Source organism: Protopterus annectens, chromosome 7.part0 (assembly GCF_019279795.1).
Source record: "Protopterus annectens isolate FY-2018-M chromosome 7.part0, PAN1.0, whole genome shotgun sequence".
NCBI classification, from domain to species: Eukaryota; Metazoa; Chordata; order Ceratodontiformes; family Protopteridae; genus Protopterus; species Protopterus annectens.
In genome coordinates, this window is record NC_056739.1 from 1,712,089,524 (window position 1) to 1,712,116,373 (window position 26,850).

General features: G+C 39.7%; 1 protein-coding gene across 1 annotated transcript in view; it reads left to right on the forward strand.

The window, feature by feature from the left end:
* Positions 1 to 26,850, forward strand: part of LOC122807194 (aldehyde oxidase 1-like) — a 784,671-nt gene that overhangs the window by 752,770 nt on the left and 5,051 nt on the right. The window contains exon 34 of the mRNA XM_044078244.1: positions 20,463 to 20,630. Within this exon, the coding sequence (XP_043934179.1) occupies positions 20,463 to 20,630 (168 nt within the window). The remainder of the gene's footprint in view (positions 1 to 20,462; positions 20,631 to 26,850) is intronic.

Genomic DNA, 26,850 nt, shown 5'->3' on the forward strand with positions numbered 1-26,850 from the left:
ATTTTGTACTAGCTCAGAACAGACCTGAGCATTGCCATTTAGGTTTTTGACGTAGCCATAGAAGGCCTTATGGTTATCCTTGGCATCCTTGGCAACTTTCTTTTCAAAATTATTATTTATTTATTTTATTTTACATTTGTTAACCGGGGGTGTCTGACTGAGCTGAAAAGGCCCTTTTTCAGCAGAGGCCTGGGGAGAAAAACTCCACAAAGAAAAATTACAGACACATTTAGTTATTTAGACATGATCAGTATACACGCAAATTACAGGAGACATGTTTTTACAGTGGTATGCAGCACATAAACAGTTACAGTGGAGAGAACAAACAAAAAAATATTAATTTTAAAAATAAAGGTAATTAATAGATTTGTGGTGTACAGCTGAAATTTGGAACATAGGTAGAATACATACATAGTACACAGGTACAGTACATACATTGTAGATTAGCCAGTGTTTGTGAGCAAGATTGAAAACTATTATCAAGTGCTCTAGATTTTGTATGTATGTGTTATTCGCTTTCACTAGCCTGGGGAGCAATCATGGCACTGCCAACTTTCATTGAGATGTTGCCTGATGAGGTCTTTAAAGGAGGCTTTAGATGATGTGTTTTGAATGCTTGTAGGGACAGAGTTCCATTTTTTAGCCATTGAACTACTATATAGTGCATCTCCAAAGCTATTGTAGCTGTTGGTGACTTCTAGTAGTAGTTTGCTTGATGATCTAAGAGGCCTTTTGGCTGAGTGATGTTGTACTAGGTTTTTGAGGGCAGGACACTTATTGGGGAGGTAATAGATAGAATGACAGAGGCAGAGCTGATTGTAGGTTAGGAGGTTGGGCAGTTCAAGCCAGTGGAGCTGTGTCAAAGCAGTACAGTGATGAGTTCTATATGAGCAATTTGCAGCAAAGCGGGCAATTCTGTTATAGCAGGCTTCCATTTTGCTTAGTTCAGTTTTGTTGTGATTAGTCAGAATGGGAGATGCATAGAGTAGGGTGGATAGAAGTTAGGAGCGAGCAATGGCTGATCTTGTGTTGTTGGTAAGAAATGGCTTGATACGGTAGAGCGACCCCAGTTTGGCATGTACTTTAATAGTTAAGTTGAGATGACTATCAAATTTTAGGTGGGATTTTATGGTTATTCCCAATAGCTTAGCCTGTGCCACTGGAGCAATTGGAGTAGCATTAGTGGAGTAGATAGTGAATTGACTGTTAGTGTTTTTGTTAGAACCGGTTATAATCATAAGCTGAGTTTTCTTTGGATTGAGGATAATTTGGGCTTTGGTAAGGTAGTTTTCAATGTCAGAGAATGCTAGTTGAGTTATTTGCAGGAGGGTGGGAATGTTTTGTGCAGCACAGATTAAGGTAGTGTCATCTGCATACTAAGTTATAGATGCATGCTGTGTGGAGGTATGGAGGTCATTTGTGGAGACTGTGAATAGTAGTGGTCCTAAGATAGAACCCTGTGGGACTCCTATAGTTATGGGCAGCTGAGGAGAGAGAGAATTTTCCCATTTCACAGCTTGGTACCTCTCAGTTAAGTAGCTTTGGAACCAGGTAAGAGTGGAATTTGATAGATGATATTGGTTTAGTTTGTTTAGCAGCATTTGATGCGAGACTGTGTCAAATGCTTTGGACATATCCAAAAAAAGAGTTGACACTTGTAGGCCTTCATTTTTGAGATGGTTTACTGTGTCTGTGAAGCAGAGGAGGGCTGTAGTGGTACTATGGGCAGGTCTGAAACCATGCTGAGTAGGTGACAGGATGTTGCTGTCTAGGAGATAGTTTAGCATCTGGGTATGGATGCATTTTTCTAGGATTTTGGCCAGGGGGGAGAGTAAAGCAATGGGTCTGTAGTTATTAAGTTCAGTGGAGGTCCCGCCTTTATGTATCGGTGTAACATAGGTTATTTTCCAGAGTTTGGGCACATAGTTTTCAACAACTGATCTGTTTATGAGAGTGGAGACTGGGATAGCAATAGCATCTGCTGTGAGTTTCAAGAAATAGCTGGGGAGTAGGTCGGCTGCTGTTGATGAGGTTTCTAGTTTGGAGAGCATGCTTTTGATTGAAGTGGTGGAAACTGTTTTGAGGGTAAAGCTTGTATTAGTGTTATTTGTGTTGGGGGGGATAGTGAGGAAGGAACTGTCCTTTATTAAAATTAGCTTTAGTTGACTTGATGAGGGCCTTCAATTTCTTACTAATGCTGATTAGGGATGATTTTAAAGTTTGCTTATGGCCGGGGGTCCACCAGACTGGTTTCTTCTTGCTTGAGGAAGGAGTCTTATTTGGGATAGCACGGTCCATGCAATCCTGAAGATGCATATAGAGTGCCTTGGTGTAGGATTCCGCATCCTGAATATCATTATCCTTCTGCAAGGGAATAGTGAAGCTTTCCACTTCGGATGCAAGTAGTTTGAATTTTGCTTTGGAAAGGTTTTTGACTATGGTTTCTTTGACTGGGGGAGGTGGAGGGGTGAGGATGTCCAAGGTTATCAGTTTGTGGTCGGATCTGACCAAGGAGGGAGTGATAATGGGTGTGGTACAATGGGTGCCCATATTTGTGATGATTAAATCCAATATGTTGTCCCCTCTAGTGGGGGAACAATACTAGTTGTTCAAGGGCATTTGAATTTATAAATTCTATGAATCACTGAGCATAGGAGTTGGAACATTGGTAGTTCACCCAGTCTATACCACGGTAGTTGAAATCACCCAAGATTATGGTGTTGGGTAGGACCTTTATATTTTCCAATGTCTCAAGGAATGCAGAGTGAGAATCTTGGGACATGGTGGGCGATCTTTAACCGGCTACAACTTGAAATGTGGTTTTGCCTGCTGATAGTTGCGCATGGATGATCTCTGGGACATCTTGTTTAGCAAGAAATGAGCGATGGTATGTAAGATAAGAGTACCTTACAGTCAGCCATGGTATAAAGTTATCTTGGTTATCCACATGTAACGGATATACCCTACAGCTCTGGCCTCTGGGTTTGCACCCCCCTGCAAGAAATCCTCCATATGCCCATGTCTGTATACCAACATACCCCATCATATTGGTGTCCAAGGAACTCTTGGATAAATCTGGGTTGGGCTGCACTGTTAGGCTTGTAAACACCTTGGTTGTCATTTGTCTAGTATGAACCTATGAAAAAGTTTTCAAGACAGCATGTTGATAAGTGTCAGTTTTAATACCACTACACTGGTGGTATAACAGTATTTACTATCACCTCTAAATCTTCTGTCTAACTCCTGATTCCACTCCATTCCTCATAGCCTTTATGATATATGCAGGGTGCCCATCAGCTAGGCCTTGTACTACATCCTCACTGCCTTGTTGATTTATGCAGGGAACCCAACTCCTGGGCTGTGGACTGCACCTATCACTTACTTTTTGATTCAAGTAGAGATTCCATCAGCTGGGATTGTGCTACAACCCCCATGGCCTTGTTCATTCCCGCATACATCAGCTGGGCCTTGTTCTACATCCCCACTGCCTTTTTGATACATGTAGGAAACCCATTAGCTTGATGATTCATGCAGGCAACCCATGAACTAGGCCATGCAGTGCAGCCCCACTGTCTTTTTGATACATGCAGGGAAGCCATCATCTTGGCCCTGTAATACACCCACTCTATCTTTTTGATACATGCAATAAACCCATCTTCTGGGACCTCTTCTACACCATCATTGCTTTGTTGATTCATGTAGAGTACCTATTAACTTGACCCTATACAACATCACAACAGCCATTTTGATATATGCAAGAAACCCATTAGCTGGGCCCTTTACTACACCCTCACTGCCTTATTGATTGAGGCAGGGAATCCATTGGCTGGGCCCTGTAGTACAACCCTGCTGCCTTTTTGAAACATTAAGGGAACCCATAAGCTGGGACTGGTACTACACCCAATACAGCCTTGTTAATTTATGCAGGGAACTCATCATTTGGTTCGGTACTACACCCCACTGCCTTTTTGATTCACATGCTACACCTTATCATCGTATGGCAAATATGCATTTTATGAAGTAGAAGGCAGTCAAAGACAGCTGTAGTTACTATTATTAACAGAGACCCATCACATCTAGACCACAAATGGTACGATTTTGTCTTCCACCACATTTAAACCCTCTTGATTAATGTGTTCATGATTGCTATCTACAGCCATGTGCAAATAGGTCAAACTCAGAATAAGAAAAGCTGTAGTCTGATCAGCCTATCTTACAATTCAAGTCAAGTCAAGTCAAGTCAAAAGTAACTTTATTGTCATTCAGATCATACACAAGTGCACAACTGAATGAAATTACGTTTCTCCGAGCACAAGTACAAACAGAAGCACAAAAACAAAAACATTTATACAATAACAGTAACAACAATGACTGAGCCAACTGAAGGCACAAACAAAAAGCACAAAAGTATCAGCCAAGCATGATCAATGGACTACACTAATCCACTTCATCCTCACTACCGCCATCTCCCTCTTCAAAACCAGCAACATTCCAATTCATATATATATATATATATATATATATATATATATGTTTGTTTGTTTGTGTCTTTCGGCTTTTCCCGGTTAGGGGTCGCCACAGCGGAACTCTGGTCCGCTAATGATTGGCAGTAGATTTTTTACGTGCCGAGTTTGCCAGCCCTGATGCACAACCTTCAACGAAGGCACGCCTATTCACGCATGTCTCCACACCGAAGACGCTCTAGCTGAGAATTGAACGGCACAACGTCTTGCTGTGAGGTGACAATGCTACCGCAGCACCACCACCGCAGTACAATTCATATATATATATATATATATATATATATATATATATATATATATATATATATATATATATATATATATATCCTATAATTCATATTTACAGGGAAAGAATGCCAATAATAAAAATCTCCAGTGAAGTGGATGTGAACTGGGAAGTGCCCTTTATGAGCAGAGCTTTATAAATGGCATGACCAATATGAGACATATAATAAACCTTTATGAATCAGTACCCATTGTTGGTGTGATCTGGTATTAGGATTTGTCTGGACATAACTAATGTTTCTGATGCTGTTATTTCAATTGGTATATACTAAACTGGACAAAAGCTTGGCCAACAAATCTAAGGACATGGCTTCTGATTTTGGGATCTGTTCATATCTCAGTCAGTATTGGGCTTCCTCAGAGTTCAGTCATGGGTCCTATATTATTTATTTACATTTGCATTATACTCTAATCCAGGGACATCCAGCCTTTTTGGTTCAGGGGCCACATACAATACTGGGAAAGTTGGGGGAGGATGTCCAACGTTCATCTGCACAGTCAAAGGAGTTTGTTGCTGGACATGATGGCTGGATAAAATGCTTTGGAGGGATGGATTCTGTCCTGCAATCTACCAGATGGACACCTCTGCTCTAATCCAAATGTTAGGAATGTGGGACTGCAAAGCATATGAATGAATGACTGTAACATTAGATGACTTTGTGATGTTAATCTTGTTAAATTATTCATAATATTTATGCATGAATAATAAGATGACCTTCATTGTAAAGCATACCATTTAATCTTTCTTACAGATATATTCCATATTTCAGCTTAGAAACTGTAAACATGGAATCGTTTTCTGAGGAACACAAAACTAATGTCAAAATCCTCCTGTAAAAATCTGCAAATTTCTGTAGTTAACTTACAATTTCCTATATAATTAGATCCACTGCTAAACATAGTATGGAATTCTTCCATTACAGTCTTACAGAAGTAGCCACACTAGAAGGAATCCAGAGAAGCTGCTGTAAAAAAGCATTGGTCCCAAATAAAAAAATAAGAGAGAGAGAGGGTGAGAGAGAACCCCCCCCCCCAGCCAGTCTGGGTTCCTGGATTAACTGTGAGTCACTTGTGATTAGCAATGTTGCATGTGATCATACATTCTGTGCTGCCTGGCTAGTTAGTCAACTTACTTGAATGCTAGATGCATTATAATATTTTGCTGTTGGGGTAAAGACTATAGTTCATTTGTTTTGCTGTTTCAGACTAATTAGGAACTTACTCCCTTTTATTTGTTATTTGGTTGTATTATATTGGAAGGAGCTTTGTCATTCTCCTCTGACATGAGAAGGAATCTGCCCAGGATGCAACTGCAGTATTTTCAGGAACAATTCTTTTTTTACCTTTTGCTGGTCTGGTAGTCACAGATCTCTCTTACCATCCTGTTTAGGTGGAGCTGTGACTTTATTTTTGGGAAGTATATTTGCCCATCATGCAGGATTGGTGCTGCCTCCTCCAGCTTTACTCTTGTGCAGTATCTGGGTACCTGCTGTTTTCTGAATGCCTTTCAGTAATATTAGACATTGTGCAAACTATAACTTGTTTGGTGCATTGAATTGGTGTACACATCTGAGGTTGATTTTAAGTTCAGTGATTAATGGTTAGTATAATGTGTTTCTGGAACTTGCACTTTTCTTTTAGTAGATTGGGCCCAAGACCCAGTGGCATAGCTGGGGGGTGGGAGGGGGGGGTCTACCTATACCACCACTTGTGATGCAAGGAGTTGAGTCCATAGCTCTTAAATGTCCAGATTTTCACAGACTGTCTGGTATGTTTGGCTCATACTTTTTGTCTGTTCCTCTTTAAATTTGTGGTTTTCTGGCAAATCAGTGAGAACTTAATTCACTAAATAATGATAGCCATTTAACTTTTAGTCTTCCTATCTTTCAGGAAATGCATGGCAACACAACACATTTTATTCCAGCAACTCTCTAAGATTATAGAAGCGATGTTCTAAATGTGCCCTGGTTTTGGGCCTGTGCCCCCCAATAAATGTTGGCTTTTTCCAGATTTCGTGTGCTGCAAAGTTAAGAGATATATTTGAGTGTCAAGTGGATTTTACAAGGAGCTGAGAGATTCAGGGGGGAATAGAAGTTTAGTGCTGCCTATGTCAAGTCTGTTTGCATTGTTAGCAGCACAGCAGGTAATATACTTGCTTTTGATGAAGAAGGTTGTGGGTTCTACTCACACAGTATGTAGACGGATTGCTGATACTGCACTGTGTTGTACTTTAAAGGGGTTGGATGCTGCAGTCTTGAGAATGTTCTCCTTTGGAGGAGATATCTAGTAACTATGAACCCGTTGTCAGTTTGCCCTCCATTCCCTATTGTAATATTACTAGCTTATCATTTTTAATGTAACATAGGCAAGTTATTCTTCAAGGGCAATAGGCACTTTATTTGTAGATGAAACAATGACATATAAAGTTGTTTGCTAGCAGCAACCTCTTCATTAGCTACATATCTCTTTAATGAGGAATTATTTTGATGGCTTTTACTTCTGTAGAGATTGTGCACATTTACTGATATTAGTGGATTGTACTGACAGAAATGTAAGTAGACTTTTATGATGGAAATGTTCTGAATTGGGCAGTTTTGTCATTATTGGTTCATTCATTTTGTTTCATTGCATACTGGAAAAATGTTCCAAACAATAAATTTAAAACATGATCTAACAAGTATGCTGTATTATACAAGGAATATAATTTAATACAATCAAAAAGGTGAATCAAAGAACACATGTATGTTTGCATGGTCCTAATATGTGTGCAAGGGGCCTATGATTTGAAAACAGCACAAAGGTAAACTTTACCTGCCACTGGCTAGATGCATTTTCATTGAATGTGGGTTTCAATGCTGTTTCAATGATTGAGTTTCAAGGGCAGAGAAGTTTTAATGCTAAGTCTTGTCTTCATTGTGAGACTGTATTACTTTGTTTAGCAGATGTCTATTAGTGTTTATGCTATAAAATGTAATATAAAAGTTTTAAATGAAATCCAGATAATCATTGTCGAAGTAAAGCGTAAAGCAGTATGCACATTACAGTGTTTATGGTAAATGGGGATAAATAGACAAGTAATGGGACACTGGAATGGCTGCAGGGAGGAGGGCTGTGTATGGGGGCCTATTTGACCATGATTTTGTGAGGAGGAGGGGTGGCAAACTCAAAGACACTCCTGGGTGGCACAACCTCTAGCTATGTCACTGCCAGGACCTCTTTAATTTTGATTACGACAATGGTTATGGTGCTGTTGATAGGAATGTTTACCATGTGTTAGAAATAATATTTTTCCTTAACTTTAGAGTATATATATATATATATATATATATATATATATATATATATATATATATATATATATATATATATATATATATATACGTATACCACCTCTCGGCTTCTTGGCTGGCAATTTTTGGAGAATAATATATTTATATTTGGTGAGAAGCACTATATACAGAAGGATGGCATTGCTATGGGCACGGCCTGTGCCAATACCTATGCCAACCTATCATTAGTACAATGTGAAATCAGCCATGTGATTAATAATAATGAGCATGCTGAGTCTATTGTCTGGTACAAGTGCTTTGTGGATGATATTTTCCTCTTATGGCATGATACAGAAGAATGTTTTTTTGGACGTAAAGGTGAAGAGAGTTATATTTCATCAGGTGTCCACTGAACTGTACAGGAAACCAGTTAGGAAAAACACTGTGCTCCATAATGGATGTATGCATCCTAAACACACCAAGATGCATGTTTTGAGAGGACAGGTATATCGCATTATGCGTTTGCACAATGATGATATCACTCTACATGCAGCACTCTCCAGCTTAAAACAAGAATTTATGATGAGAAGCTACAAAGAATGTGATATTGATAGACAGAACTAGCATGGGATGAAGGACTTGACAGATGTAAACCTTATTATAATACTACAGGAATGGTACAAACTGGATTAATGAATAGTAATGAAATCAATGCACATTCCACAGGAAATATAAATAGTGAGATGTTAAGGATGCCACTCACATATGCCAGTGATATAAGCTTAGTATGTGATGTGGTAAAGAATAATTGGGATTTTTATCTAACGTCAAGGAACTTAATGGAGTGATAGGAGATGAACCTCGCTTTACCTTTAAAATTAGGTCCTTAAAAAGACAACTCTGCTATATGTCTATAGGTGCACATCAATATAATTGCTCAGACAGATTAGGAATGTACATATGTAGAAGATGCATGGCATGCTCTCATATTTATGTTGGAAGACAGTTTATACATCCACAGAAGGGATTTAAAATTGATATAAACTTTTACGCTGACTGTCAGACAAAGAATGTGGTATACTTTAATTTCTGTGTTACCTGTTATGCCTTGTATGTAGGCAAGACAAAGTGCATATTTAAAGATAGAATATTGAAGCATATGAGGGACACAAGGAATATGAAGGAGAGCAATGCACTTGCTATGCATGTTAAAACTGAAGGTTCAGGACATAGTTTTACATTTTTTGTGTTACAGTTAGTTCATATGAACAAGAGAGGGGGTGATTTAAATAATCAAACAGAAGCTGTAGAACAAGAATGGATATTAAAGCTTCAAGCGGATAGACCACCTGGTCTTAATACTAAAGTATCATTGAAGCCATTCCTGAAAGCCCAGAGTTTAAAGCTCTATCCCTTGTAATTAAGAATGTTTTTAATGTTATAGAGTTGTACATATATGTATTTTTATTTTCTCTATGCATGTTCTAGGCTAGTTGTTTAGAGCAATTGTGTATGTGTATGGGCATATATACACATTTACATATGTGTGTATTTAAGTAGATATGTATACATATGCATGTTTATACTATTATTTTTCTCAAGCATTTTTATGCATTTTAATGTAACTAAGATTAATTTACATATAGTTATTCTTATATATATATATATATATATATATATATATATATATATAAATGTTCTTTATATATATTTTTATACATGTTTAATGTGTTTTAAATAGATGTCATACTTTTGGAAGATGAATTCATACTTATATGTTGCACTAGCACTTTATTGTTCCCTTGAGTGACTAAAGTTTTGCTTTTTATAGGTTGGGATATGAATATGTAGGGTTTGATGTTTGTATATTATATAGTGTACTAACACTTTAATGCTTAATTGCATGATTAAGGCCTTGCCCTTACTGCTTGGTGTATGATTAGATAGACTTTTTAAATGTGATGTTGGTTTAATTCATTGTTAGTCTGAAGAAGCGGAGTCCATCCATGAAAGCGCTTACTTTTTGTTCAACTAAACATCTCTCCTGTGTGCTACCAACGTCTAACAATTTTTTACATCTCTAAATTATGCCCATTAAAGGGACCCAAACCAGACTGGATTCCTTTAGTTTTACTATGATAGGCCTGTAGGGATACATTGAAGCCCACCTTCCCATCCATCTCACGGAACTGTGCTACAATTCCTCTCATTCTAAAATCTGGAAAGGGTCTCACATCCATCCTTCTGCAGATATGAAAGTTCTCATCTCATTGTGGACTATCCAATCTTTATTGGAATCTGGGCTAATATACTAAAACCCCATCATCTGGCAACTATATATGAAAATCAGACCGTGATTATTCAGTGTCACACCACTTGGGGCAACACTTTATGACTTGTGCTGCTGATGGACACAAGACATGAAATTTGATAGCTGGGTGATTCTTTTGTTTGATGCAGGGATAGAATCTGATTATATAGATCAAGGTTATCTCTGTACCATTTTGCAACATTCTCCCCTTTGTTCTAAGCTGATTGTAGCCTTATCTGATACTCACATGGTTCTTTCAAAGTGGTAACATTGTCTCATACATTTTGGATTGATTTACTGTTAGGTGAAGGATAAGGGAAGACTGTCCATTAGCCCAAGTCTTGTTGAAATTTGCATTGGAGCCATTAGTAGTTCTCAATCTGAGTTTCTCAGTCTAACTCTGCCTTGGATAGGTCTGAATCCTTATGAGATGCATTGCCTTTTTGTAGATTATGTGGTCCTGAAGCTTGTGTCTCTGTAAACCACCATCCACAGGATCTGGTGTCTGGTGGAATCATTTGTACCAGTCTCTGTATACCATATCAATATATCAAAGATGATTGTTTTGGGGAAGCAGTGTACTCCATCTAGTGAGTTGTGTGAATGTTTATGGATTCACCTTGATAGTATTCAATACCTATATTTGTAAATGCTTTTAATTAATTATAAATGAAGGATTTGATTGTTGTAGTTATCCAAGACATCATACCTTCAAAACTAGCCTTTCTGTGGTCTTAGATGTTCTCCAAGGAGTTGTATTTTGCTTTAGTGAAAATAATTCTTTAGATAGAAATTATATACATCTTTTAGAATATTACACACTGCATTTCAGAAAGATTTGAACATTTATTTGCTATTAACTCTGGCTTATGGATGCTCAGAGTGCCTTTGTTTGCCCTTGTTGACCCCAAATGCCAGTGGGCGGGTGGGAATTCTCATCTCATTCCTAGTACATCAGACTTTCAGGCTTGCAATATTATAATAGTAAAAGTTCTGATCACAACTCTGGAAAAAAACAGCAAGCAGGCTCCTTGCTTCCTACTTATGGGGGTTGAGGATGTTAAGATCCCTTCTTCAGAAGCCTCTGCATTTCTTCATATATGAATGCAGCAGTGTTGGGTCTCCAATGGATTTATACATCATTTTGGGCTAATTAGTTTGTGAACACTGTTTTCACTAAGTTACAAGTTCTTTTTGGGGCTTTGCTAGTGATTTGAAAGTGGTATTCTATAATATTTGCAAAGATTTTCAAGGAAAAGAGCATAGTTTCCCCTACAGCTGATGGTGGTGCAAAGGCATTAATGTGTCAAGTCACAATAAAATGGAAGCAAGTTGATTCATTTGAGGGCCTGAGAGCTTAATTTGATATTAATAACAGGGTTGTTTTTCCATACTAGTAGGCTGTTCTTTACTTGGCTACCAAATTATCCCATGGGTAGTTCTTCCCCTTTTAGTGTTTAATCTTAGATTGCATATCAGGCAAACAGGCCATAATGGGTATTATCTTGGTGATTTTCTACCTCTTGGGGGATGAACATATGCAGGCTTGGAATTTGGTCTCTTATCTATTTGATTTAAAATGTCAGGTGGAAGCAGAAGCTGAACTGGACTCTGCTTTTACATTTTATGACCTTCATGCCCCACTGAAAAAAAAAATAGTTTTTATACATATATGTGTTGTCTATTTTGGACTCAGAAGGTTACATACCTTTCTACCCTCCTGCAGATAATGTTCCCAGTCACCTCTACACTTTTGTAGGTGTGTGTTTTGGGATTGTTGCCAACTAAGATGATTTTGATACACAGTAGAAGAGTAGTAAGTTGTTGTTTTTTTTTTGGGGGGGGGGGTCCTTTCACCTCACATATGCTTTGGTATGCTTCACTCATTTGCCTGAGGACCTGCTGAGGATCTACAATCTCTGCTTGATCTTGCATATTTAACCAGAGCTCCAGAAGGCAGTTAAGATACTCAGAAATGGAACTGTCTTTTTCCCGCTATACAGGGAACGTGTCACATGATCCTGGATATGATCTTCCAGAAGAAATCAAGCTGGGGTCATTATACAGAATTTATGGATCAGCTGCTGGGGAGGAAAAAGACAGGCCTGTGAGAGCCCTGGTGGCCTGGTCTTTGATCAGGACATAGCACATGTTCTGATACTGTTTGGGAGTGGGCTGCATGTTTTCTCTCTAAAGGTGTATTGGAAGTAGAGGATAGGGTGATCCAATGCTGATGTGGGGAGACCTCTCTTACTGTAAATACCTAGATGTTGAATTGTTTAATTATTTAGATATATTTTATTTTGGCTGGGGATAGTTGGACCTTTTGCTTGAGGGTGCCATATTTAGGTTGATTTTTTTCTTTTAACAGTGTCTTAAATAGATGTGTTTTGTTCACACCCTTGTTATTAAAAGCAGGTAGTCAGTGAAGTCCTACCCTATCACTTTCTCAGATGTGGTTCTGGCCTCTGTTGATGTTATTTTCACTAAATTAATACTAATATTAATGCTTTTATTGGCACTTCAATTGGTTGAGGTGAAATTCATGGAACATTTCAATACCAGTTTTCCTTAGGAAATTACTGTTGGAGAAATTTCTAAGTGTACGCCATCAATGATTTACTTTCTTTGGAAGATTTCTTCTTTCGTCAAGTTGGTGCAACCTTGGAGTTGGCTTATATAAGTTCAGTGGAATGCAAAGCTTGCCCCAACATTGGGGGGGGGGTCAAAGGTCTTGCTTCTATGCAGAAATCACTTAAAGTTAATGTCACCTTTCCATGCTTTGGGTGTTATTATTTATCATTTCATCTCCTCTTTGTAGTGGCACTCAAGTGCCACATAGCAGAGGCATTTTTATTTAATGCAAAACATACATTGTTTTTTTTTTCATTGTTATATTTTTCTTTTCCAGTGTTTCAGTTATGACACAGAATTTTTACAAAATGTTTAAACCTGGCTTTTCATTAAATTTTGTTACTGGTATTTCTAGCTGCCAGACTGCTGATCACATTCATAATTTGGATACAGTATATTACAGAGATCACATTATGATAGATAACTCTTTTACTAGGGACATGCTGTCTCCAGGCATTATATCTGCATTTCAGATTTTCAGCTTTGACATTTGGGATTTGACTATTATGGACTTCTGGTGGTCTGTATTGTTTAAAAGAGCTGCACCAAGAATATTGATCTAATGCATTGCACACTCACACTAGAATGTGTCATTCTGGGCTGTAATCTGTTGATGGGAGAATCTATTTAAGTGTTTCTGTGGAATTTTGAAAAATTTCAGTTTGCACTATGGTGCTTTGTATGTTGGTCTTGAGTGGATTAAAATGTTGAATATTTTTAAATAAAGATATTTTACAATGTGGAGCATGGCTTTCATCCACTGTCTTACCCTATTAATGGATACAGCTTCTTACTAATCTGAGAAATTACCAGGCCTAACCCAGATTCAAAAACAACTACTTCTGATAGGCAAAACATTTGTTGTGCTGTCAGTAGGACTGGCTAATACTAACCCTTAAGCTGCATCTTAAGAGGTACAAGATTCCTCCTCTACCCATACCTCTCTTCTTTGCAAAATTTTGCTGAATGTCCATATTACTCCCTCATATTTTTGGCCTGTTCTTCACAAGGTTTGTGGTTTTCTGGCAACTCACTGAGGACTGCATCTGCAATGAAATCCAACTCATCCACTGAAAGAGGTTGGTGTGCATCTACACTGAAATCTATCTCATCCACTGGAAAAAAAACACTGAAAAATAAGTATATGTAAGCCAGCACTACATTTTGTTAACTATATTTTATTAAACTGCTGCTTCATTTTTTCTGTTTGTGACTAAGTCCAGCTAGCCCACTTCCTTCCCAAATACCACATTCAGAAAAATCCTGCCACAATGGATGGGAAGTTTCCCATCATTTCTCCTGCCAGCTTGATTGATATGGGCATCTTGAGGCAATGCAGCAATTGATTTATTTATACTGACAACTGCGGTAGCGTTGTCGCCTCAGAGTAAGACGCTGTCCAGTTCGACTCTCAGCTAGAGCGTCTTCTGCGTGGAGACATGCATGAATGGGAGTACCTTCGTTGAAGGTTGTGCATCAGAGCTGGTAACTCGGCACATAAAAATCAACTACCAATCATTAGCGGACCGGAGTTCCGCTGTAGCGATCCCTAACCAGGAAAAGCCTAAAGACACAAAATACTGACAACCATTTATTCCTAAAGCAAACTAACACTTTTTATTTTTATTTTATTTTACATTTGTTGACCGGGCTAGTCCAGCTGGATACATGTCCATTTTCAGTGGAGGCCCGGGGAGAAAAGCTCCACAAATTACAACAACATAAAAGGTCAAGACAAAGACAATAACAGTATAATTTGGTACATAGGTTTTAACAATTATAGTACAAGCCTAAGATTATATATTTTATATTTCAGTAGGAAAAAGGAAAAATTTATCTAAGAATAGATGAATAAGACTAATACATTTGTATTAGAAATGGCGTAGTACAAATCTTTATAACATATTACAAAATTAGATACACCTAGTAATTTATGATAAGAGATACTAAGGTCTCACAAAAACCTAAGAAAGAAAAACACTAGAGATCAATAGACAGAGTATAGAAGAACAGCAAACAAGAATGTATCTCTAGTGTTAATACATAGGTTGTGATACTATATGAAGGTGTTTGATCATTCCACAGTATATACTTATTTACATGAGAAAAAATCCTAAGGAAGGTTAAGCTCACTAAAAATTAGTGAGACAACACAAGATCATGATCATGGGAGGCTAGGAATTGTGGGAGTCTAGTTAATAGTTAGGTACTTAGTCTGGGTTAACACAGGGGCATAGCCAGTGTGATTTGAGGTAGGGTTTATGCTTTGCTTTTAAATAAGCTGACAGAGGATAATGTGAAAGATGCAAATACACTGTGAAACTGGAGTCAATTATCACGTAAAAATAAACTAGACATCAAACAGGTTGTCAGCACACATGCTGCAGCTCTCACGCAAACCTCACCTCTTACACAAAATAAAGTCACAACACATAAACCTACATACACAAAGGTGCCCATTAAAAGTCTACCAAATGCACACTATCCACACTCACCACTAAGCATAAAGAAACCACTACATATATCAACCTACACACATCCATGTCTCAACAAATAAGGCCCTAAGGAAAAACACATCAAATGCCTTGGTCACAGGTGACTCCATAATGAGGCACACAGATGTCCCCCTCACCAGACTGGATAAGGAGAAGGTCAGGGTCAGCTGCCTGTCAGGCGCCAGGATCTGACAAATCATGCATACACACTCAACAAGTATATTTATGACTCTGTCATAGTGCATGTTTAAGTGAATGACTTGAGATGTACCTCTCTGGATTATATGAAGAGAGACATGACAGACCTCTCTGATTATGTGTCCAAGACAGGTATGTCCTTTGCCCTAAGTAGTATCCTACCCTCACCCAGGATAATGCCACAATATAAACAAAAAATGATTGACTTCAACAATTGGTTCAGCTTCTGGTGTCAGTCCAGAGGGATCCAGTATCTGTCAGCCTGCGAGAATATGGTAGTTAGACCTCTCTGCTTTGCTAGAGATCATCTGCACCTGTCCCCCTAGCCTTTCTGATACTGGCAAAGGCCCTTGCCTCCCCCATAATGCCTTTTTTAGGCAATGTCAAAACAACAAATTTTCCAACGTAGCAAAATCTAATTGAGAGAAATTCAGGGTCGTGCTGCTTAAAGCTAGATGTTTAAGCATGAAACTAAACTCCCTGTAAGCACTCCTCACCTTGGAGGATGATGACGCCTGTGCAGTTACAGAGACATGGTTCAAGCCCACTGAGAGCACCCCAGTATGCAACGCTACAATGCTTTCCACATGTTCAAACTTCAAAATGAGCACGAAAGAACCAAAGGTGGAGGTGTATCCATCTTCATTAAAACCAAATACACTTCGATACTGGCCAAACAGCATGACTCCCCTGAACTACTCCATGTTCAATTAACTATTAGAAAAGTCCCATACTACATCATTGCTAGCTATAGATCCCCCACCATGAGCCAGGATAAGCACACCTGCTACCTCAATTTACTGGAATTACTCACCATACAGCCAAGCACCTTAGTCATGGGAGATTACAACTATACTTGCATAGACTGGAGGACATCCACAAGCAAAAGCACACTTTCCTAGAGGTTCCTGGACTTTGTTAACACAAATGTTCTGTAACAGATAGTCTGCACCCCCACTAGGGGCGCTAATGTTCTGGACACAGTACTGACCAACATGGGGGGGGTTACTGTACTTCCCCATGCGTGATGTCCTCCCTGGTTAGGTCAGACCACAAATCAGTCTCATTTGAAGTAACTGCTGGAACTGACACTCTCACAGGAACAAAACATTATAAAAATCTTCACCAAAGCTAACTACAGCCTACTAAGCCATGATAAAAAAGCTGCATTCCATCCACAATCACAAATATCAATGATCACTCTGCAGACTTGTATGCAAATACCATGTACAAACACTTAAGCAACTGCATAAACTCTGCTGTACCTGACCAGATCAAAACCAGGTCTTTCCATAAAAATAAGCCACAGTGGTGGACTTCAAGTATAAACAAATTATACTACAACAGAAAGAAACTGATGTCCAAAAGCAAAGGAATATTACTCTGTAGAGGAAGAGTTCCCTCCTAAGCCTAAACAGGAAAAATCAGAAATCTTGTAAAGTCTACTAAAGCAAATTACGAAACTAAAATCACATCCCTAGCCAAGGATAATCATAAGGCATTCTTTAACTATGTCAGAAGTCTAAAAGGGAATGCCCAGCTATGTGCCGAACTGGTTGTAAATGGGATCACTCATAATACACCAGAAGATATCGCCAGCCTGCTAGCTGACAGATTCAGTGCAAGTTCACCCCTATCTCCACCTACCATATCCCAAAGCATACCTGACACCAGTCCTCTGCCTAATATTTCTAGAGAACAGGTCATCTCTACACTCACCAAGGCCAAAAACATGGGCTCAGTGAGACCAGATAATATCCCAAGTTGTTTAGTAAACAATCTAAAACAAGACCTAGTGGACCCACTTGGCATTCTCTTTAATCATAGCTTGAGAATTGGCTATGTTCCTGCAGAATGGAGAACAGCAACAGTAATCCCCCTACTCAAAGGTGGGGGCATCAACTGACCCTGGGAACTACAGACCCATAAGTCTAACCAGCCTTATCTGCAAGGCCATGGAAAGAATTATCATGAACCTTATCAACAAGGACAAAGGCAACCTTCAAATGCTGGACCCAACCCAGTTTGGCTTCATTAAGGGTTGATCATGCTTATTAAACCTGGTAGCCTTCTTTGAGAATGTCATCAAAGCCATGGATGAAGGTAAGACAGTGCACACAGCCTAGCTCAAACTTACCAAGGCTTTCAACACAATTCCCCACTCTAGCATCATTAAGAAACTCTCACAGATAAGGATTAACCCTTATGTTACTAGATTGGCAGTCAATTGGCTCACCAATAGAACACACTCTGTCAAAATTGGTGACTCCACCTCCACCAGCAGACCCATCACCAGTGGAGTACTACAGGGGTCTGTGCTGGGCCCCTTACTGTTTGGTCTCTATTTCTCAGAAGTCCAGGCCAAAGTAGATGGCCTTTGGCTCACCAAGTCCGCCGATTATTGCAAACTGGGAGCAATCATTGTGTCCCCCAATGATGTCAACATATTACAAGAAGGGCTACCACAAATGATTGGTGCCAAAGCCATGGTCTAAAACTAAATGCTAAAAAATGCATTATTACTCCCTTTGGAAAAACAAAATTCTCTACAAATTACAGTACTGACAGCACCCCCATGAGTTCCAACCTAGTGTCTTGGGAATACAGGTTGATAGCAATCTGAACTTTGATCACTAAGTTTTCACAGTGGTAAGGAAAGCCTTCTAAGCAGCGCACCTCATAAACAAGGGCATAGCATCCAGGTCAAGGGATATTATAACTCCACTGTACTCTACCCTTATCAGACCACTAAGAGTATGGTGCACCCTTTTGCATGTACCTCACCAGACACCGGCAGCAGCTGGTGAGACCTCAGAGGTTTCTCACTAAGAAAATGCAGGGACTCCAAACCATGACCGACATGGACAGGCTGAAAGCCCTGTCACTTTGCACTTTATCTTATAGACTGCCGAGAGGTGACTCGTGCCTGGCCTATAGGGTAATCTTCAACCTTGCCTAATGGAAATGCTGCACATCAGCAAGTCAAATGGCTCAAGAGTCACTCGCTCTAGATATCTCATCCTAGCTTGTGACATTTACAGATCATGCTGGAGAGACAGTTATGTCTCCCAGAGACTGCCACTTCTCTGAAATAGACTCTCTATTCACATAAAACAGAGATCACTGAACCTGTTCAAATGCAACCTAAATAATTGCATGGGAGACTGCAAATTCACCCCTGGGATAGCAGCCATGTCCCTCGTGGACAGGGGTAACAGGTGTTGATCACAGACCCACTATTTTTATAAATTCGTTCTGTGAACTACCTAAAAAAGAACAATGGGTATACTTGTGATTTACATGGCTAGGCTTGTAAAGGCTCTAGGGCCACTAGCCTAGTAACCTCCTATGAACATATGAACCTATGAACCTATGACTGAACTCACTAAATTAATGACTAACATTTGAGCAAACTTCATACCCATCAGAATATGCATGCTAATGCATAACCTGTTATTTTAGCAACCTTCTAAGAAAGTTGCTAGAAAATAAAAGGGTCTAACTAAGTTATAAGTGCAATATGTAAACTCTGTCCCTGATTTTGCCCCAATTATTTTTGGCTCTGTCCAGACCTTTTGCCATAAGACGTTGAGAGGTGTGCATCCACCATTTCTCTCAGAAGCTTATTGTGAGGCTCACTCTGTATATCTTAGATTATATTCCCTAAGCTCAGGGCCCTCTTTCCCTATTTTCCCTGTCACATACTGTCTACACTCATAATTATGCCTGTAACCCTCCTCATCTGCATTCCACCTGTCTCTCATGGCCTTTCATTGTGATTGTCTTCATTTGTCTATTACTTCCATCATGGCTTGTGCTGGGGATCTTTTTTCTCACTGAAAACTGATGAAGAAATAGACAGTTTTGTAATTTAGTTAATGAAATGAAGACCATTACTGAAGTCATGTCAGCTGTGGTGGTGCAGAAGTTAGTTCTGTGGTTCAATTCTCAGCTGGAGCTCCTTGTGTGTGGCATCTGCATGTCCTTCCTGTGGTTGAGTGAGTTTTAAAGACATGCAGGTAGGTTTGTCTTCTATGAAGTTTGAGGGCTGGGCTGGCAACTTGACACTGTAAAAGCACCACTGCCAATCAATCTGCAGACCGGTGATCCACTGTGGTGACCCCTAACCGGGAAAAGCTGAAAGACATTGCTTACTGAGGTCATGTACCACTCATGGGGAAAACCATCAGAATAACTCATAACTTCACATTGCCTTTACCTTAAATGAGTTTTATTAAAGTACTATACCAGTGAATTAATTTTATTAATGTAATATGCTAGTGGTGCTTTGCAATATATTCCTGAAGTGTATTGCATCCTTCATGCATCTGAATGTTAATTAACCATGTAACTGCATTATGTAGTATTATTGCTTATCTTGATGTTACCTATGTGCCTGGGATTGCCATGAATCTAATAGGATGGAACTCTTCCCCCGGGTCTGTACTTCAAATGTCTGTTGCCCAGGTTAACACAATGTAATAAATAGACACAAATTCTGCCTATGCTGGCAGAAATGTACTGCATGTCTCCTCATATGCAGTAAAAGCAGAACACTCCTAAATTATTAATGATGTATGTAGCTTTCTTATGTAAGTTATATGATACAGACAGTCTAGCAATACCTTGTTGTGTCTTTCTGATTCCTATTTGTTATTTTTAACACATGTAAGTACATAGGTGATGTATTCAATAATGTAATGTAAAATCAAGATTGTGGAACTGATAAGTTGATTCCTTATTTTAGGGTCTGGGAGAACCTGCTGTGATCTTGGGAAGCTCTGTGTTTTATGCCATAAAGGATGCAGTAGCCGAAGCCAGAAAAGTGAATAACTTAACAGGCCCCTTTATCTTCAACAGCCCTGCAACACCTGAGCGAATCCGTATGGCATGTGAAGATCAGCTGACTGACCAGGTGATGATTCAGTTGTATGATACAAAAAGATAAAATATCCACAGCCTACACACTGTGCATATAACTCAGTAGTTTCTAAGTACCAGTGAAAGAAGTCCACATTATATGAACCCTCAGACATGCTGATGAACAACTTTGTACAGTCAGCTGTGGGTCTTCTTAGGGCCTATACAAAAATGGGACGTTATCATCTAAAACAAGGATAGGCAACCTTTTTGCTGCGAGGGGCCAATAATATTAATAATGAATTCTTCAGGGGGGTGTTTATATTAATAATTGATTGTCTAGGACCATTTATATAACAATTAATTTTTCCAGGGTGTGTCACTAAGTGGGCTTGTGAAAAAAAATTAGGCTGCTAAAATGTAAGATATTAGACATGTAACTCAAGGTTAGTTTACCTTACAGAAAAGAATACATGATCATGACTCCATCTATCATTACTTTTACTTTTCAAAGTATAACAAAAGTAAAACCTGCAAAATAAAATGTATTTAAAAGACATTCCATTTTCCATACAATGGCTGAAAGGGTCTAAAGACAGTGGTTATTAGGAAACATTTAAATCAATTTGTGGATTAGTCAACACAGCAGAATTTTTATTCACTTGTGTTTGTTTGATTTTTGAAAACTGATGAGTTTATTCATTACTGTTAAGTAAGGTGTTTCTAGTATCTTATAAAATGCGTAGTTACATTCACATCTTGAGCTTCTTATTTTTATTTTACTGATAGTAACTGAGTAAACTTGGTACTTCGAATGAGTACTGTGTTCCTGCAACCTCTCCATATATTACTGTAGTAGAGAGTAATCATGCCATGATCTTTGAACTACTGTAAGGGAATATTTCATTGTGTATGCACAAATAAACAATCACTGTAATGCTCACAAAACAGCAATCTAAGAATGGCTGTAGTATAATCTTCTAAAAAACACCACAACTCCAAATCCAGTTCCTCAGTCAAACACGCAGAATGGAAATTTCCAGAAAACATTTTAACTGGGGAGGCTAAAAAAATTAGCAGTGAAAGGTAAAAAGTACTGTAAGGGTAAAACATCCTGTACACACACACACACACACACACACACACACACACACACACACACACACACACACACACACACACACACACATACACTAATTCCCTTCAACTTTAACATTCTCATAATGTGATTTTCCTTGAGGAAAAGTAGGAGGTGGGTTAATTCAGGGCTAGTGCATGTATCTGCAGTTACTGGTACTGACCAGCTACCATAACCTCAGGTACCATACCTGGATACCTGTATGTTTAGTCACATGTCCATTCTAGCAAGTGAATATTCAGACCCTTATTTTGGGGAAGCTACATTTGTTAACTTTTCTTTCCAGTACAATATGCTACTAACATTAGAAACTGCTGTCATGGATATTTAAGATTATAACTAGGTTCTCCCATTTGATTCTCGGCTGGGCTTGGGAGTGCCTTGTATGTGGAGTCTGCATGTCCTCCCCATGGTTGGGTAGCATTCGAAAAACATGCGTGCGTAAATGGGCGTGCCTTTGTTGAAGGTTGGGCATCGAGCTGGCACCTCAGCGTTTCGTAAAAATCTACTGCCAATCATTAGTGGACCAGAGTTCCGCTGTGGTGACCCCTTACCGGGAAAAGCCAAAAGACAAACAACAACAACTGAGTTGTTAATAATAATCCATTTACATTAGAGAAATAGATCCCAAAAAATTCACATCGAGAGCAAAGATGGAAGAGACTAATTTTTTAGAATTCATTTAGAAAACACAAAACAAGCTGAAGTTATAATCAGAGACCAGATTGTAATGTGTTGAAATTCATGGGAGTTTTAGTTACGAAGAAATATTATCATTGTGATAAATGAGGTACTGAAGCACAGCTAGCTGGAATTTTGTAAATAATTATACGTCATTTGTGAATGCCAACATGATTCATATCAGATGTTTGCATTACAAATGTATTAGAGATGTATGTCATATAATCCACCTCCTACTTTTCCTTCAAGGAAAATCACATTATGAGAATGTTAAAGTTGAAGGGAATTAGTGTGTGTGTGTGTGTGTGTGTGTGTGTGTGTGTGTGTGTGTGTGTGTGTGTGTGTGTGTGTGTGTGTGTGTACAGGATGTTTTACCTTACAGTTGTTGTTTGTCTTTTTGGCTTTTCCCGATTAGGGGTTGCCACAGCGGAACTCCGGTCCGCTAATGATTGGCAGTCGATTTTTATGGTGCCGAGTTGCCAGCCCGATGCCCAAACTTCAGCGAAGGCATGCCCATTCACGCATGTCCTTTGGAGGCTACTCGACTGCGGGGAGGACATGCAGACTCCACACAGAAGGCACTACTTTTTACATTTCACTGCTAATTTTTTTAGCCTCCCCAGTTAAAATGTTTTCTGGAAATTTCCATTCTGTGTGTTTGACTGAGAAACTGGATTTGGAGTTGTGGTGTTTTTTAGAAGATTAGTTTTAGCACTTGAATTTGCTTATTTGTGATCAGCACTTGTTCAGAACTTGTTGTAAGCACTAAATAACCTACTAATTACTACAGCACTCAACCTTCCTTATTACCAAGAGGAAAACAGTTTTGGTACTTACTTTCCTCACTTGCTTAGAGAAAAACAGCTCTTGTACTCACTTTCCTCACTTATCTAGAGGAAATAGTTTTTTTTATTCAGACATGTCCAAGGGTCAGCACCCAGTGTTCTCTCCTGTCTATCTGATAAATCTGGGCATCTTGGGGCAATGTAGAAATTGCCTCATGTACACAGACAACCCTCTCCTCCTACCACCCAACACTACAACCTGTGAGAGATGCACTTATCTAGCCAAACTGGAGGTAAAGCTCTCTCCAACCAAGACTGAACTTGACAGTCAAAAGGAGAAGGTAAACATTTGCACCACACAACACTCATCACATAGTCCCACTAAACCTACACCACCAAAATCCACACATAGAAACACAAAAACATTCACGGAGGCTCTCAATAATAATCTGCTCAAGCAACAGAGACCTCCAAAGCAGAAATGCAAGCAACCTCCACCCCCCAACACAACCCAAATCACACATAGCCCGCAGATTCAGTGTGCCACTCAACCACAGCTAATAAGGCAAAACAATGTACCCAACACACTAATCATAGGTGACTCTATAGTCGGGCACACTGATGTCCCACTCACCAGGCTAAACAAGGAGAAGGTTACTGTCAGATGCCTGTCAGGTGCCAGGATCTGCCACATAGCCCACACACACAGGTCACTCCACAACAAGTACAAATATGACTCTGTCATTGTCCATGTTGGTGTGAACAACCTGAGATGTATCTCCCTGGACTACATGAAAAGAGACATGGAAGAGCTCTCCGATCTTGTAGCCCAGGCAAGTGTGACCCTAGCCCTGAGTAGCATTCTACCATCACCCAGAATGATGCCACAGTACAAGGATAAAATGATTGACTTTAACAATTGGCTAAGCTTCTGGTGTCATTATAAAGGGATCCAGTATCTGTCTGCCTGGGGTGACATGGTCGACAGAACACGATGCTTTGCCAGAGATGGCCTGCACCTGTCACCCCTGGGATTCTAGATACTGGCTAAGGTTCTTGCCGCCCCTATAGTGCCTTTTTTTGGCAAGGGTCAAATGACAAATTCACCACCGTAACAGGAACAGGCAAGCAAAAACTGATGGTGATGCTACTCAATGCTAGAAGTCTAAATCTCAAAATGCACTCACTAGAGGCACTCCTTAAAATGGAGAACATCGATATCTGTGCAGTGACTGAGACTTGGTTCAAGGCTCCAGAGAGTACCCCTGCACTACCAGGCTATAACTCATACCACACTTTTCGGCCATGTAACCTGGACCGGAACACCAAAGACGGAGGTGTGCCCATATTCATTAAGGATATCCACACCTCCAGGCTAGTTGCTCAGCATAATGCAGCCGAGGTTATCCAAGTGCAACTAACTCTGGGCAAAACTGCAATCCAAATTGTAGCTTGCTACAGATCCCCCACCATGCCCCAGGATTCCAACTCCTCTTTTCTTGATGTACTGGAAAATATTAGGGTTCAACCAAACATCCTAATAATGGGTGATTTCAACTATCCCACCATTAACTGGGAAAACTACTCATGTACCAACTCCTTCACTCAACGCTTTCTGGAATTCATAAACTCCAATGCCCTGGATTAACTTATCCACATCCCCACCAGGGGCAACAATATCCTAGATCTAATCATTACTAACATGAGTGACTGGTGTTCCACACCTGAAGTCAACGCCTCATTGGTCCAATCCAACCATAAGCTAATTAGCCTAGATATCCACATCCTGCCCCCACCCCCCATTAAGGAAACCATGGTAAAAAATTTCACCAAAGCCATCTTCATGCTTCTTAAGACAGAAGTGGTGAACTTCATGACACCCATGCAGATGGACAATACAGTTATGACAACAGAATCCTACACAATTGCACTTTATAAGCATTTACACAAGTGCATGGATCATGCTATCCCAAGCAGAACCAAGGTGCTATCCTCCAAAAAAAAGGAAGCCAATCTGGTGGTCCTCTGCCATAAACAAACTGCACAACAGAAGGAAGAAACTGTTGCAAAAGAGAGTAAAATCCCATGAGTGGAGGAGCTCCCTGGTCAGCCTCAGTAAGAAGCTGCGATCCAAGATAAAATCCTCCAAAGCCAGTTATGAAAACAAACTCACCACTGATTCTAAAGACAACCACAAAGCATTCTATAGCTATGTCAAGAATCTCAATGCAATACTCAGATCTGCTCTGAGTTACAGCATAATGGCACTAAATAAACAGACCCAACTGATATTGCCAACATACTGGCAGATAGGTTCAGTACTAACTTTACCCCCCTTTCACCCCCTAAAGAGCCCATCTCTATACTGGAAGAATGCAAAGTTCCTGTAATCATGGCTGCACAGGTAAAAACCACACTCTCCAAAGCCAAGAACACAGCATCCATGGGACCAGACAACATACAATGACAACAACACATGAACTACAGAATGAACTGGCACTCCACCTAAGTACCATGCTCAATCATAGCCTCACCTCAGGCTTTGTGCCTGCTGAATGGCACACAGCAACAGTTATCCCACTCCGCAAGGGAGAAGCCACCATGGACCCCAGGAACTACCGCCCCATTAGCCTGATGAGCCTGGTCTGTAAGGCCATGGAACATATCATCATGGAACTTATAAACAAAGACATTGGTAATCTCCAAACTCTGGATCCCACCCAGTTCGGCTTTGTAAAAGGCAGATCTTGTCTCCTAAACCTGATAGACTTCTTTGAAGCAGTCACCAAAGTCATAGACAAGGGTAAGATGGTTCACACAGCCTATCTAAATCTTGCCAAAGCTTTTGACACCATCCCCTACTCTTGCATTATAGATAAACTCACTAATCTAGGTATAAATCCCTATGTCACAAGATGGGTTGCCAACTGGCTCACTGACAGAACTCACACTGTGAAAGTAGCAGACTCCAAATCTGACTTCAGACCAGTGACAAGTGGTGTACCACAGGGTTCAGTTCTGGGTCCTCTCCTGTTTGGTATCTACTTCTCTGAAGTACAGGCTAATGCAGAAGGTCTTTGGCTAACTAAGTTCACAGATGACTGCAAACTAGGAGCCATAATCGATACTCCTAACGACATCCTACAAAAGGGCCTCACTGAGACAGATGCCTGGTGTCAAAGACATGGCCTCAAGCTTAATGCCAAAAAGTGCATTGTCATCCCCTTTGGTAACAACTCTGTACCCATGAACTACAACATAGGTGGTTGTATACTTAACACAGAAAGTGTGATAAGAGACCTTAGGGTACAGGCGGACAATAATCTCTCCTTTGATAATCACATTGCCACAGTAGTCAGGAAATCCTTCTACATGGCACACCTCATCACAAAAGGTTTCTCATCCAGAAAAAAGAGGTCATTGTTCCCCTATACTCATCACTCATTAGACCCATTATAGAGTACAATGCCCCTTTTGGTATGTACCTCACAAGACATCTACAACAACTGGAAAGGCCACAGAAATACCTCACAAAGAGGATTACTGGCCTCAAACAGATGCTCTACGCAGACTGTCTCAAAAACCTCTAGCTTTACTCCATCACATATCGCCTACTCAGAGGCGATCTCTGCCTAACATACAAAGCTGTGTCAAACCCAGAGCTGTTGGAC